Source organism: Thermobia domestica, chromosome 18 (genome assembly GCF_964235325.1).
Source record: "Thermobia domestica chromosome 18, izTheDome1.hap1.1, whole genome shotgun sequence".
In the NCBI taxonomy this organism is placed as follows: Eukaryota; Metazoa; Arthropoda; class Insecta; order Zygentoma; family Lepismatidae; genus Thermobia; species Thermobia domestica.
Window position 1 is genome coordinate 141,990,927 of NC_137471.1, and position 15,415 is coordinate 142,006,341.

Genomic DNA, 15,415 nt, shown 5'->3' on the forward strand with positions numbered 1-15,415 from the left:
GGCTTAAGTACTACTTAAACATTACTCTTCTTAAATAAAAAAAAATTTTAACTATAAATTTTAAGAAAAACATCCTCCTATTGAAAACCTACAGACAAATTTGTCTAGTCTGTATCACTTTTAATGCGTATTTTAAGATGTATTCTTGCTTAAGCTGCACTCATACAAGATACTTATAAATGTGCTATCGAAAATATTTTTCATACCTGTACAAAATAAAATAAAATAAAATAAATGTATGAGTACTTACCTAAACGGGTCATTTGGAATAGCGAACATGGATGCGGTGATTTCCTTTTTTAATTTCCCACACACAAGACATCGTCTTGTGTCATGACGTGAAGGTTTGGAATACATCGTCGAAATATCACTGAAAGCACTGAAAGAATCTTCACAAAAATTAACGTGAATAACGAAACTTAAAATTGAACACCACACAATGGCACTCTCAAGTCACGCACCACGCTTTGTCGTCCAGCCACGTGCCAGAAAGACGGTTACTTTCGAAATTTCCACGTAGGTGACGTCAGATCAACTGGTTAGTTCCGTCGTCGCGTGTCAGAGGCGCTACTGTCGCCAAGTTTCCAGTTTTTCGCTGAGTTTGCGGTCTGTATATCCTTTGTCTGTGCCTTGGATCACAGACAAAGGATATACAGACGAGCAACTTCCTATATGCGCTATTGAAACCAGTTTTCGTCGTCTGCTCAGCGAAAGAACCAATCAACACTCTTGGAGGGCGGGATCAGTGTCGTCGCGTATTGATGGCGCTGCCATCGGTCATGGAACGTGACGTCATGGGTTGTCATAGTAACCGGTGGATTGTTTTCGTCTGCTTCGCATCTCAGTGTTTGATGTGCAGAAATGTCAGACAAGCCAATGTTCACTTCTTCTTGTACTGATTATGGATTAGACGTTCCTTTCCAGTTTATATATATATATATATATATATATATATATATATATATATATATATATATATATATATATATATATATATTCTCTTTTAAAAAATTCACTTTGAAAATATGTAAGTTCTGCGAAATACGTCAACAGAAAAAGCTGTTCCCCAAATGCTACTAAAAAGCGAAAGAGTAATAGTTCGTAATAAAAAGCAGAAATTCCTTCTTGAAATGTAATCTGACAAGTTCTTATCCAAACTTGGGGCCGCGGTGGCTCAGTGGTAGAGCGTTCACCTCTGGTGCTTGAGGTCCCGGGTTCGATCCCAGCCCCCGCCTTTGTCTGTGCCTTGGATCACACAAGCACGAGGTGAGGGACACGAAGCGGATGCACAATAGGAGTCTTCTAAAACAGTGAAACTTCAGCCATAGCGTTGCCAACGACTTACTCGCAGAGTTGCCTCCTCGAAACAAGACGGAGACCGCACAGCACTTCTCCTTCTTCTTCTTTTTTTTTTCACTTCAACAGATGATTCTGTCTCGTCGAAAATAAAAAATCCCAAGTTCTGACGATCCGTTTAATTAAATTAAAATTCTCTTTTCTTCATTTTTCGTTGGGCGTTAACACACGACTTGCACACCCAGAGAAGACGCTACTGGAGCTAACACACAAAACATACAATCACATGGCATGCTCAACACGCCCACCGTTCTGTTCTATGCATATCCTTAACCGTGAAACCAGTGCTTGTGCACTCTGCAAAGCATAGTTGGTGATATTTGTTCACAGGCCGTAATGATTATCCTTTTCAGGTAATCAATATCATTAATTTTACACTGGCAGACAAGAGCTTTAACCCTTTCGGGATCCTGGGTTTTTGGGGTATTTTTTAGACTTTCAGTCAAGCAGCTACTGCATCGTCACTATTTATCCTAGGATCATGGTTCATACCTCATTCTCTGCAGAATGAAGCTGGCTTTCAAATGGTACCACTTGCATGCCCATATCATATACCAGAAGAGGGTAAATTGCTGTCAAAGGGAAAATTTTGGAGGAATTTTTTTTCACACTTTGGGCCCCTCTGGAGCGGCCCTGTGTGAACGTAGAGATCTCAAAAAATCTGATAAATAGTACTTGGTAGACTGAATGTCTGTGCCAAATTCCAAGCTTCTATCTTGAATAGTAAGGGAGGGAGAAATTTTATCAAGAATCTCCACAATGCCCCAAATTACCGCAAAACACCATGATCTCAGGTAAAAAATTCCCTGACACATCCCTAATTACCCTAGGATTATGGTTTGCACATCATTCTCTTCAGAATGGAACTGACTTTTAGACGGTATGACTCACGTGTCTCCATCATGTATCTAAGGCGGGAAAATGACGAAAAACGGGATTTTGGGGGTAAAAAGATCCCTTTTATCAACTTTTAGCCCCTCTGGACCCCCCTGTTTTAACGCAGAAATCTGAAAAAAAATCTGGTAAATACTACTCGTTGGACTGAATGTTTGTGCACAATTTCAATCTTCTACGTGCAAAAATAAGTCCGCCAAAAAAATTCAGAAAATGACCCATATTCCCCTACAGAAGTATATTTTGATAAAAATTCCCTGACACATCCCTAATTACCCTAGGATCATGGTTTGCACATCATTTTCTTCCGAATAGAACTGCCTTTCAGACGGTATGATTTTCGTGCCTCCATCATGTATCTAAGACGGGAAAATGCCGAAAAAAGGGATTTTTGGGGTTAAAATATCCCCTTTTTCAACACTTTGCCCCTCTGGATCCCCCCTGTTTTAACGCAGAAATCTGAGAAGAAAATCTGGTAAATACTACTCTGTGGACTGAATGTTTGTGCAAAATTTCAATCTTCTACGTGCAAAAATAAGCCAGCCAAAAAATAATGAACATAGGCTTCATAAGAAAAAATATATATTTTAAAATTATGACGTCATCACCTCCTATGTTTGGACGCAGGAAGGTGTGAAACCATACGTAATGTCTTCTACAATGCCTCTGGACTTGAAAAACAAACAAACAAACAAAAAAAAAACGGACGAAAAAGCTCAAATAGAAGAGTTATAACGCAATGTACCATGAAACACCCGTATGGTACAAATTGTACCGTAAGTACCCCAAAAGGTTAAAGTGCCACCAAAAATGGAAATCCAACTGACTTAGATCGGGGGATCTTGCTGGCCACTCAACTGATCCATGGCGACCTATCCAGCAACCAAGAAAACGTTCATTGAGCCATCGAATACATTACGGCCATAATGCGGCGGTGTCCTATCGTGTTGTAAATTTTGATGAAATCACCCTTCCTCGTTCAACAAAAGTGGCATAACTGTTTTCAAGCATATCTCCATATTGTGCAACATCTAAGGTCCCATCAATGAAAACATGTCCAATAAGTTTTTCGCCCCATATTCCACACCACACCATTACCTTAACCTGCACCTTGCATCTTTAATGCATCTATCTAATTAAGATTTGTATTAGCCCAGTAAGAGACATTTATTTTGTTAACCTCACCTGTTCCATAGAAATTTGCCTCATCACTAAAAAGAATGTTATGAGGAAAGACTGGGTCACGAGCTATCTCGGCCAACGCCTACTCACAAAATTCCACTGGTCTATGAGAATCGTCCTCTGACAGTTTTTGATTCAACTGTAATTTTTAAGGGTGCCACTTTTCCCTTTCTAATATTCTTTGAACACTTTTGATTCTATCATTATGATCACTTGATAGACGTCGCACACTCTTCGTAGGACTTTTCACCAATACACCCAACACAGCTACTGATGTGTCTGGGTGTCTGGACCAGTTGCATTTCGTGGTCGTCCTGATCGACGTAAATCATCATGTCCCGTTGCTCTGAATTTGCGGGTTAGTTTTCGTACAGCACTGTCTGCCACCGGCTAGCGATTAGGATGTCGCTCTTTGAAGATGGCTGTTGTTATTGCTGAACTGCGTCCTCTAGCCAAAAGGATAATTTTGATTCTCGCCTCTCGAGTTAGCATCCTGTCCTACCTACAAGAGAAAAGTAAAGAGACAGTCGGTTCCCGTCTATACAATGTTCCACATATAACAAAATTTAAGTTTAAATGATAACATAATCAATCTTAAATCCACTCACAACTTCAAAACCGTTGCAGAAACTTTACCGTAGCATTTCTCGGTACTGGGCCAATACAAATTTTAATTAGATAGATGCATCAAAGATGCAAGGTGCAGGTTAAGGTAATGATGTGGTGTGGAATATGGGGCGAAAAACTTATTGGACATGTTTTCATTGATGGGACCTTAGATGCTGCACAATATGGAGATATGCCTGAAAACACTGTTATGCCACTTTTGTTGAACGAGGAAGGGTGATTTCATTAATATTGGCAACATGATGGGGTACCGCCGCATTACGGCCGTAATGTAATTGATGGCTCAATGAACGCCTTCCTGGTTGCTGGATAGGTCGGCATAGACCAATTGAGTGGCGAACAAGGTACCCCGATCTAACTCAGTTGGATTTCTGTTTTTGGTGGCACTTTAAAGGTATTGTCTACCAGTGTAAAAATAATGATATTGGCTACCTGAAAAGGAGAATCGTTACGGCCTGTGAACAAATATCACCAACTATGCTTCGCAGAGTGCACAAGCACTGGTCTCACTTTTAAGCATATGCATAGAACAGAACGGTAGGCATGCTAAACATGCCATGTGATTGTAATTGTCTTACGTATTAGCTGTCTCTTTTCCTGGTTGTTGAAGAATACGTAATGTAAGATGTTACAAAGCTTGTTTTTACTTTATCCTTTAATTCGAAACTTTACACAGCACATTTCAGAGCATTTCTCACATAACATATCCTAAATCTATACACATCTTCAGAACTGTTGGAGGTTTTGGAAATATAACCTTACAGTAGGGTTTTTCTTCGTACGAGGATGTTGTTTAATTGTCATAGGACCATGCTGCTATTTAAAATAAACAAGTTGATTCCAAGATGGCGGACGACAATCTTAAACACATCATAATGTTTCGCCCCTTCCACCAGCATTGTTTGCAATTGACTTCGGATCGACTGCATTGAATGCTTCTCAAATATTTAGCCCAGTACAGATTTTGTATTTCACTTAACAAAATATTATCTTTCAATTACTTTGGACATTTTCCAATATGGCGAACGAAGAAGTTGTGGGATTTTACTGTCATTTAAATAATATTTATCAACATCTATGTCAAATTTTAACTTGTTAATAATTACTTCCTAAGTTCAATAAAATTGTAAATCAGTTTAACGGTAAATTTCGGAATTTTAGAATTTAGAGCTAAATATTTCTAAGAGTATGCGTTTTATGAAAAAAATACTTCTCTATAAAAATATTGTGTTATCTATGTTCTATACAACGACACTAAGTTTATCTCTTTATGTTCAACCGTAGTGAAGATATTGTTATTTTTATCTGGGTATTGTTCATTTGGCACTTCCGGCTGCCATTTTCCAATATGGCGGCGAAGGTCACGTGGGATTTCAGGGGACTTTTAGTATGTTGTTTAGAACATTATTTCCACCATCTGTACGAAGTTTTAGCTTGTTACTAATTTATTCCTTACTTTTTGGTAATTTGACTGCACTATTTAAATAACTGCCACAAGCGAGTACCGCATTCGACTCCGTGCCTACCAACAAAAGTAACAATTTCCTGAAGAAATGTAAACAAATGCGTAACAAAATTTATTTTTGTATTTGATCGTTTATAGTGCGTGTAAAAGTTTTAGCCAACCTTTGACCAAATGACTAGCAAAGATAAGTTTAATACATTTGATGGAAAACTATGACCATGTAAAATAGGATTATAGTAGGGATGCAAATAACCACTAACCCACTCGCCATAAGCGGAGCTATGGGGGTATAGGGGGCATTGTCCCCAATTTTTTTTACAAAAAGTAAAAATACCATTTATAAGATCCTTCAATTCTCATTTATATATATCGTGCCTCCCCAGCAGACAAAAAGTCTGCCATCCAGGAGACAATTCCTAACTCCGCCCATGCACTCGCCTGGGGCGAGTGGTTCATCGGTGCGGGCGAGTATTTAATATCATACCGAAGGTAAATAAATGATTTCTGTTGTGGGTTGTGGGCTGGCAGCTGTTTTCTTGGGCGAGTAATTTTGATGCTTATTTGCATCCCTGGATTATAGGGTTAAAATTCCATAGACCTTACCTTATTGTTCCTGTGGAAGCAATTACCTTCATTACATTGTCAGCTACTATGTTCGGTGGCCTCACTTCTCGCCGTGGGTCACGATCACAATAATAGTTTGAATGTATTCTATGTGCTGGTCCATCAGGCAAAGCAGGAGGCATCTGTGTACGGGCAGATAGATCATCTTGGAATCGTAATGTACTTCTATGCTTTCTCTATCATAAATAAAATAAAATGTATACTATGGTTTTCGTTACAATAGCTAAATAGATGTAAATTCATGAATAATCAAAGTGGAAAAATGCAAGAATTAATAACTAATAAAATACTCCGTCAATCATACATTTAGATTTTGCACTTCAGATGCTTTCAATTCAAACGAAGTGGACCCGAGTAGCGTAGTCCCTAACGCTCTCATCTTTGCTTTGAGTGGTCCCGGATTCGATTCTTACTGGGGAAATTGGGTCGAAACGGTGTAAAAGCTTTTGCATCTCAAGTGAGTTTTTCCTGGGTTTCCATTATTCCCACCAGGTAAATGCTGGGATGATACCTAATATAATGGTGCAAGGTTGCTTCCTTCCTTCCCCATTCCTTTCTTTGTTTCTGATTTACCAGGTAGTGTGATCGCCCCTAGAATCATACATGACAGGCTAATATGGCCATAGATGCTAAAAGCACAGAAATCTAGTTCCTAATCCGGCTTTCGTTTACCGATGAGGGGACAGCTTTTCCACCTACTTTTTTGCGATATTCTACTCAGATTCGGTCGTTTTATGATTTCATACGTTTAATTAGGTTACCAATATTTAATTCACATAGTATTGCCGAGCAAGCGTTAGCGACTGAAGGCGCGTTAGAGCCTCGCAAGTCACGTTGTTTTTTGTCTTCGTTGCAAATACTTCACTTTCTTTTCCCACATAAGTCACTTCCACTTACCTTTACGGTCGGTAATCTAGCTAATTAGTTCAAATTTTCTTCACACTGTACTCTAACATCAATTGACAGTCACCATTATCAACTAACTTATCCTCTAAACCATCCGGATTTTGAGTAATTTCGCCTCCCCCCATCTCGAAACTGGTATCCCCAATAAAAATGAAACGGCCAAGTGAAACGGAACTAATCTTCAGGTTGTTTTGGTAGAGAATTTTGGTTTTAAAAAATCAGTTTCAAAAAATGCTCTTTATACGCTAGGCTCATTCTTCACTTATGAATGATGAGTTCTTTCTAAGTTGTACGAAAGCATTATTTGATAGCGTTGCTAGTTAGCTAAATGTTACCGTAATTAATCTGTGAAGACAATTGTTTCCTATTAGAATTTCTATGTAGTTAAAGGACTAATTCGGGAGAGTAATACTCCCGGAAGTAGGAACTAAATACACGGTTCTGATTAGTTGGCGTTATCCGTTTCTTGCCATGTAGCAAACATATAGCAGAAATTAAACGCTTCCTGCTGTTGGTTCTCGTGGCTGAGCGCGCTAGAGCTAAGAGCTAGTAACGCAGATCGCTTTTGGTGTGGGTTCAAACCCGGCCCAAGTAAAGCTTTTTAATTTTTTTTAAATTCTCATAACACTTTTTTCATTTAAATAAGATGAAAATAATACCCCAAAAAGTGATTTACTTACTTTTGTGCATTTAAGTAGTAGTAGTAGGAGGAGGAGGAGGAGGATTAGTAGTAGTAGTACGAGGAGAAGGAGGAATAGTAGTAGTAGTAGTAGTAGGAAGGGGTTAGAAGTCCCGCAGGGCTCGTTTTGTTCCACCTTGATTCCATGATAAATTTTGTGACCAACTTAAAACAATAGGCTAGGGTAGCGCGTAAAACAGCTGGCTAGGGGGCGCACGAAAAAGCGTACTTCCGGGAGTATCACTCTCTCGAGCCGGTAATGTAGTTAACTGTCATAACCGTTCGTGTTTGGGAACGAGAAATTCTCGTAAAACACAAGAACACATCCACGATTCCTTTAAGCGTTTTCTGCAATATCATCTTGAAAGGTATACATATGTAGAAAAGTGTTAATATTCTTTGTTTAGCCGTGTTACAGCATTGAATAATATCTAAGGTACAAGGGTAGCGACAACTTCACATAGCAAAATATGGAGGTGTCCTACATTGCCATTTGCAAATTGAGCCGATATCTCCATGACATTTTACATAAACCTTGGATCGGATGTAAAGTTCTGAAACTTCCTAGTTTTCTAGATCACTCGACCTCACTTGTGGCTTTTCCCTCTGGGATTACGTTATGCAGCGTTTACATGCCCCCTTACCCACAGCTTTACCCAGCGGCAGATTTTCATATTTAGGCAAGCTGCGGTCGGGTACCCATCGTAAGCCACTACTATTCACCCCGTGATGACTTGGGGATTGTCCTAGTGATAGGCACTGGGAATATTCCCGGTGGGAAGGAAAATAATAATGGGAATGTTCCTGGTTTTTTCCCTGGCATATATATTCCCGGGAAGAATTTATTTCCATTTTTTTATTTGATCTTCCAAATTATAACAACCATGTGATTAATTACTTTATTTGCATTTATTATGATTTACTTTTAGGTTTTAAATAATTTGGAGGTTAAACAATTTAAAATTCGTTGACTGTATTTTATATAACTAATATGATATTTAAAGTTCCATTTCCATTTATTTATTTTTTATTTATTTATTTTGCGTTCAAGAGACCACAGTATTGTACATTTATACATGCAGTATAGAACATGTCAAATTCTATTATTTGCACTAAAAAGTAGCAAAGTACTAATTTACAAATGATGAAAAGGAACCAGTTTGTAAATTAATGTAGAAATTATGTCGAAATAGCGATCAAATACTTACAATAAAACCCGAACCACTGTCAGTAATAGACGTCGGTCTGTCTCTTCTCTCTGACTCGAATTTCTGAAGAGGTACTCGGACTTCTCTTACATGTGAATTAACTCATGAAATTTCGAGAAATGGGTAGCAAGAGATGTCCTGTGTGGCAATGTTACGTGCAAACTTATAAAGATAAGTCAGTATTTTGCAAATATTGTGAACATAAATATTTATGCGCAAATTTTGATAAAATGGTGGGATATGTGTCTTCTGATAGTTACCCAATCTAATTTGTTTATAACATTTAAAAATTTCATGTTTATACTATCAGTAGTAGAGTCGAATTTAGAAAATCCACTTACATATAAATTTAAACTGTTTAGTGGTTTAAAAGTATGTGGACTTGCTATACAATTTTTTCCATATATTTACTTGCATAGAATATACTGTAAATACATTTATGCGTATTCTCTAAATAAAATAAAATATTAATAAAATAAGATAATACCGTTCATAATATACATTTTAAAGACTCCTCTGGGGACAACAGTAATAATATACTGTGATATAAAAACGAATTTAAGTTTGAAATCGCAATATAGTAATAGAATGCAATTTGTTTTGTAATTGTACATAAATTCCCGGAAAGTTCACATTTTTGTGAATCTTACCAAAAAATATCTTCCCGGGAATTTACCTATCACTAGGTAGTCCACATATTACGTAACGCGGCAAAGGGGGGAAGGGATTAGGCCATGTGTTACGAAGTGTGACAAGCTGGCAAGAGGGGGTAGAAGTCTTCGTTACGTAATGCGTTTTTTGCTGTAATTTTTAAACAAAAACAAACAATTTACCGAGCAAAATTATATGTTTACATAAAAAACTACATACGTGTTACAGTTTCAACAACTAACACTTTAGCTTCATCAGACACTATCATAGTCTAATAGTGTCTGATGAATCCGAAGTGTTAGTTGGCGAAACTGTAACATATATGTAGTTTTTTTATGTGAACATACTGTTTTGCTCACGTCAGTAAATAGTTTGTTTGTGATTAAGTATACACAAAGGAGTGCTCTCAAACGGGTCGGGTCACGTCAACTCGGGTCGGGTTGGGTCGGCTTGTCGGGTCAGACTACTCGGGTCGGGTCAATCGGGTCAGCTCGGGTCGGGTTGTCGGGTCGGGTAAGTCGGGTCAGTTCACTTTGGTCAACTGAGTTTAGGTTGAGCTTAAACTCGGCTTGAGTCGAAAACTGCTGTTTTTCACTAGCTGCCTAATTAAAAATAGCAATTTTCAATTGATTTTATAAAAAAACATAAATCTATTTTGAACACTTGCAGCTACTGCTTTTATGGTAAATGCTTATTTTTGTAATTGTGTGTACTTTAATTTTTAAATGTGCTAGATTGATTTTACCAATCGACTGTAATATTAATATCTACGCCAATATGGAGTCTGGATTTAGAACAAAACTAGAAGTTGTTTAAGTAAGGCCAAAACAAAGATTGGATATGGACAACCAAGCCCAAGCAGGGCTGCGGTGGCGCAGTGGTAGAGAATTCATCTCTGGTGCATGGTGTCCATGGTTCGATCCCAGCTTGTGCTAAGTAGGCTTTGTGGTGAAGAAACGCCGTGTAGTGGGTTTTCTCGGGGTTCTCCTGTTTCCTCCCACTTTCTTCATTCCACCATTTCATTCATTTCTCATGGTCACCATATCCCTTAGCCTCGGTGCAGAATCGAGGGACCTTAAACTGAATATTTCATTTTATTTCACCAAGCCCAAGGACATCGATACAAGAACAAGATAAAGATTGGATATGCAAGACGAAGTGCATAGTAATCTTGCTCTTGGCCTTGTTTTGGTTATCACCAAGTAGCGATGAGCGTATTTTCTTGCTTTCCGTATAGTATGAAATACCATAATCAAAATCACACTTGGTCTTCATTTGTACCAATGAGGCGAGCATTCTTGGCTCTTGTATAGCATGAAAGACCACCAAGACTACGAAATGCAGGACCAAGACTTGACTGCAAGACAAAGAATAAGACGCAGTATTGATGACCAAGACCCAGGGTGCAAATTGTTTGAATTTCATTTGTTGGGCTGAAAGTGATGAAATAAAATTAGTACTTTATAATTAAATATCATACTGTATTTCTAAATTTTAAATTACAAAATTCATGTTATGTATCTTCTTACGTGCAACTATATATATACTGTAAAATATGTTTTAATTACCGAGAAAGAAAAATCAAAGTGGCACAGGTCCCGGAATCATAAGAACCTATTTTGGAATGGAAGTTGAAGGGTTGGAAAAAATCACAGGAGTTCTCTTGTTTCCTCAACCCTTATCATTGTAGTTAAACGATTTTCTTTTGTCTCCGCCAAGAGACTCTTGCTACTGCCTTCCGAGAAGACCCCCTGCCGTCCGAGCAGGTGAGAACACTGACCTTGAATAAAAATTTCGTCACATAGAACTAAAGCAAGAAAAAAAAAATAAATTTCTCCCACGTCGGACATTGGTATCAGTTATAAAAAGAAATAACCAAACCTCAAAAGTGCCAAATATTCATTAAGATGCATATACAAATCCCCCGCTTGATCTAGCTAGTGGTTACCGTGTAAGACTTCGGTACACGTGGTCCGGGTTTAATTCCCAATTTGAGTGCATTTTGGCGTTCACCCAGTGTCGTGGTTATAGTGCTCTCAAACGGATTGGGTTGACCCGACCCGACTCGGATCGGGTCAGCTCGGGTCGGGTCGGGTCATTCGGGTTGGGTTGTCGGGTCGGATCAATCGGGTCAGCTCGGGTCGGGTCAATCAGATCGGATCACGGTTCGGGTCAGTTGGGTCGGGTCAGTCTTCAACCCGACTTGACCCGACCCGTTGAGAGCACTAATACAAAGCAAGGCTTCTAGTTATGGAAAATATTACTGTAATTTTTCTTTGGAGTATGTTTAGTACAAGGGGTCCAGAAGCACGTAAAAAACAAAATTTACAGGAGAAATGAATGATGCAAGTACTTAGACGTAACATAATGTAACCAAATCTAACCTAAGCTAACTTAATATTCGTAGACATAAGCGAAATTCTATCATTTTTTTTGAAAAATTATGCGGGACCCCTACACTAATATAACATAAACTAAATTAACCTAACCTAACCCAGACTAACCTAAAGTAGCCTAACCTATCCTAAACTAATTGAATGTGAACAGAAATTACCGAAATTGTAACATTTTTTTTTTAGAGAAAAGAGCTGGATCCCTTCTGCTAAACATAGGCCTTTTATTTTTCTTCTCAGGTTTATGTGCAATCTTTTAAACAAATAATTTTATTCAGTTCTTTTCCTTTTATAAATAAGTAAATAAATATTTGCACCGTTTTGGGAAATTGCGAACACATAGCCTATATAAACTGAATCATGCAGAAGAGATGATTCGAAGACGCGGCTAGACATTAGTATGACTTATGATGAATCCTCCATGCATTACAATACAATGAAATTCCGTTTTTTGGCTGCCGTAGCATTGCATTTACCGCACATGCTTTTCTAGAGTTAGTTGTTATTGACCGTAACTACCACTTGAAAATGCCCTCGCGTTCCCACTCGTATTGCTATTTCTGAAAATATTGTTGAAAACTTTTGATTTGAATCATTGGCCACTCTGTTCTTGTAAGGGGTTTCGTATGTGAAACAGAAGAAACTCTTCTTCGTAAAATAACATTTTCCGCGACGGAATGATCAACGATTTGCAGAGCAAAGTAAGGTACTTAAAAATTAATTCGTCGGATTTTAATCTCGTACTTAATTTTTTGATTTGAATATTTCTAGAGAAATCAAGTTTATTCGCATTCTGGCGCTGATTTAGGACAAGAATAATTTTAAAAGGGGTTACCTGAAGTCCAGAGAAGATGTTCGAAAGCTAGATCACAAACGAGATGTCCTTGCTCCTTCAAGTGTACAGCCACCTCGAATCTACTGTCGACGAGAAAGAGAACTTTGCACCATCAACACTGGGAAACTTCAAATACACGAAGCATCCTGGATCCCGGAAAAAGAGGTCGATGCTGTTTCACTTGTATCTTCCTGCAGTTTTTGTCCTTGCCAATCATCGGTTAGCTTTGCTATCTTCAATAACTTAAACTAGAAATACTAATCATTGAACAAATGAAGATTGTTGTAATTTTAAAATAATAACTGTATAACAGTTTCGCCAACTAACTGAACATATTAGTTCTATCAGACATTATGAAGTCAATATATTCAATTAGTTGGCGAAACAGTTAGTTAAAATAAAACAAACTTTGGTTTATTCAGTGATTTGTATTTCTAGTTCAAGTTGCGTTAAAAGATGGGTTGATCTAATTAGGAAAACGACAGTATGCAATTTCAAAGAATAAAGGCTGGTTAATTAAACAATCTTAAGGGGTTTAAATATTATTACGGTACTACTATTTTTTAATACTTTGATCTATTGGCGAGAAAACACTAGAGCTGTATTCAGAATACAAGCATTTTGTAATAAAAAAGTTCTAGAATTAAAACATTTTTTTATTGTAATAACTCCCAAAATAAGCAAAATTAGTGAAAAACAAAAATCACAAAGTATTACGTAACAAAGGGGAGGGGTTCGGTCTTGCGTTACGAAGTGTAACAAGGGGGAAGGAGAGGTAAAATTGGTCAAAATAGCGTTACGTAATATGTGGACAGACCCTTGGCCACTAATGAAAATCTTTGCGGCTCTAGACAGTTTGCATTGCCGGAAATTTGGCAAGCTCCTTCTTGGCTAAGCGGTTAGCATACACGCCTTTGGCGTGGAAAACCCGGGTTCGATTCCCGGCGGAGTTCATGTGGTTCGGATTCCACATTAATTAGTAGGTCCACGTCTCATATAGCATCGCTACTGAAAGGGACGTTAAAGTCAAAATCAACTCAACTCGGAAATATGGCGCTGGCTTTACCACTGTTTCGTGAAAAAGTTATGTCTTCAGTTAGTATACCAAAATCTTCGATGCATTGCTACTTATGGGAAGAAAGCGAACTTACAGAATTGACGATTGTGTTTACCAAATAAGAACATGGGGAACATTTATAATATTTTCGCTAATATCGCTAATATTTTCTCCCTGGCCTGTGTAAATGTTATAGTATTTTTATACACAGCATATTGACTGTTTAACATCAACAATGCGGTTCATATTGTTACAACATAAATAGTAGATATTATAGTGTGCTAGAAACTAAGTAAATTTCCTTAAACTTTAAATGACAGATCATAATTTAGTCACTCTTTTATCTATAACTTGGTTAATAACTGTATAAATAAATGACTTCACAATTTTAAAACTATAATTATCGAATACCGTACTCACTCCTAAAAGTAAATTTCGCAAAACTTGCAAAATGGGTGAAACATCTCGTGGTTTCACCATAGTTTCAAATTCTTACGCTCCTCTCTATGGATCTCAAAAACAAGGATTTAGGAATGTAGCAAACTAGCACAATGTAACTTCTGTTTATCATGCTGAATAACGATCTTAAGTAAAAAGAGACTACCATGGAATATACACAAAGATGGGCAATATATTGGTTATGGAAACAGGTAGATGTCACTCTGAAGCTCAGCGTGGAGTTGATATCACTAGCACCGTTTATGGATATTATACGAGTAATGACACAATAGCAGTTTTGTCTTTACGTGCGAGGTAAAGAAATCTTTTCCTTTCTTTTTTCTCAATAATATCACTGAGAAGTGTAGATAAAATAATTGAAAAGAATTTGAGTTTGCGAAAAGTTTTCTTTATGGATTTATACCCACAATTTCAAATAACATATTTATGCGTGTTAAACAGATTTTCTGCATTGACATATATATATATATATATATATATATATATATATATATATATATATATATATATATATATATATATATATATATATATAGTTTCATCCGTGCAGATTAAGTATAACCTAGCACGAATATATATTCAAAGAATTCGTTCCCTGCAAAACCCTTTATACTATTAATGACGTTTTATTTTTATTAGGTAAAGTGTTTGTGACATACATTTTTTCTTAACTCAATGTAGAGTGTTAGAACCTGAATAAGGCAGGCGAGTAGCATACATAGTGAAATGAGCGGAGGGGCTGTATAGGGATGCGCACGAGTCGAGTCGAGTCGATATTTAAGCCTGTCTCGACTCGTCTGGAGAAGATGTCTCGTCTCGAAAATTTGTTTCTGTCTCGACTCGACTTGAATTCGAGACAAGACGTCTCGAAATTCGAGTCAAGACAAAATATACGAGTTAAGATATACGCACACATCAGCCAGAACATTATGACTGTCTACTTAATTGTCAGTATGTCCACCTTTGGCACGGATGTCAACGGCGACGTGTCTTGTCATGGACGCAACGATCCTTGGTAGGTCGCTGGAGTAGGTTTGACCAGATGTGCACACATAGGTCAACTAATTACCGTAAATTCC

The 15,415-nt window shown here is 37.6% G+C and overlaps 1 protein-coding gene across 5 annotated transcripts in view; it reads right to left on the reverse strand.

Moving 5' to 3' along the window:
• The window catches only part of LOC145674963 (NADH dehydrogenase [ubiquinone] 1 alpha subcomplex subunit 7-like), a 146,085-nt gene that overhangs the window by 23,243 nt on the left and 107,427 nt on the right, over window positions 1-15,415 (reverse strand). The window contains exons 1-2 of one of the 5 annotated variants that reach the window (XM_081745281.1): window positions 14,298-14,700; window positions 6,128-6,270 (exon numbers count right to left, since the gene is read on the reverse strand). The exons of 2 other annotated variants lie outside the window; for them this stretch is intronic. In XM_081745281.1, the coding sequence (XP_081601407.1) occupies window positions 6,128-6,270; window positions 14,298-14,357 (203 nt within the window). In that variant the 5' untranslated portion in view covers window positions 14,358-14,700. Of the gene's footprint in view, window positions 1-6,127; window positions 6,325-14,297; window positions 14,701-15,415 lie in introns of those variants that run through there. 2 more of the 5 variants (XM_081745280.1, XM_081745276.1) reach the window with 2 other exon arrangements.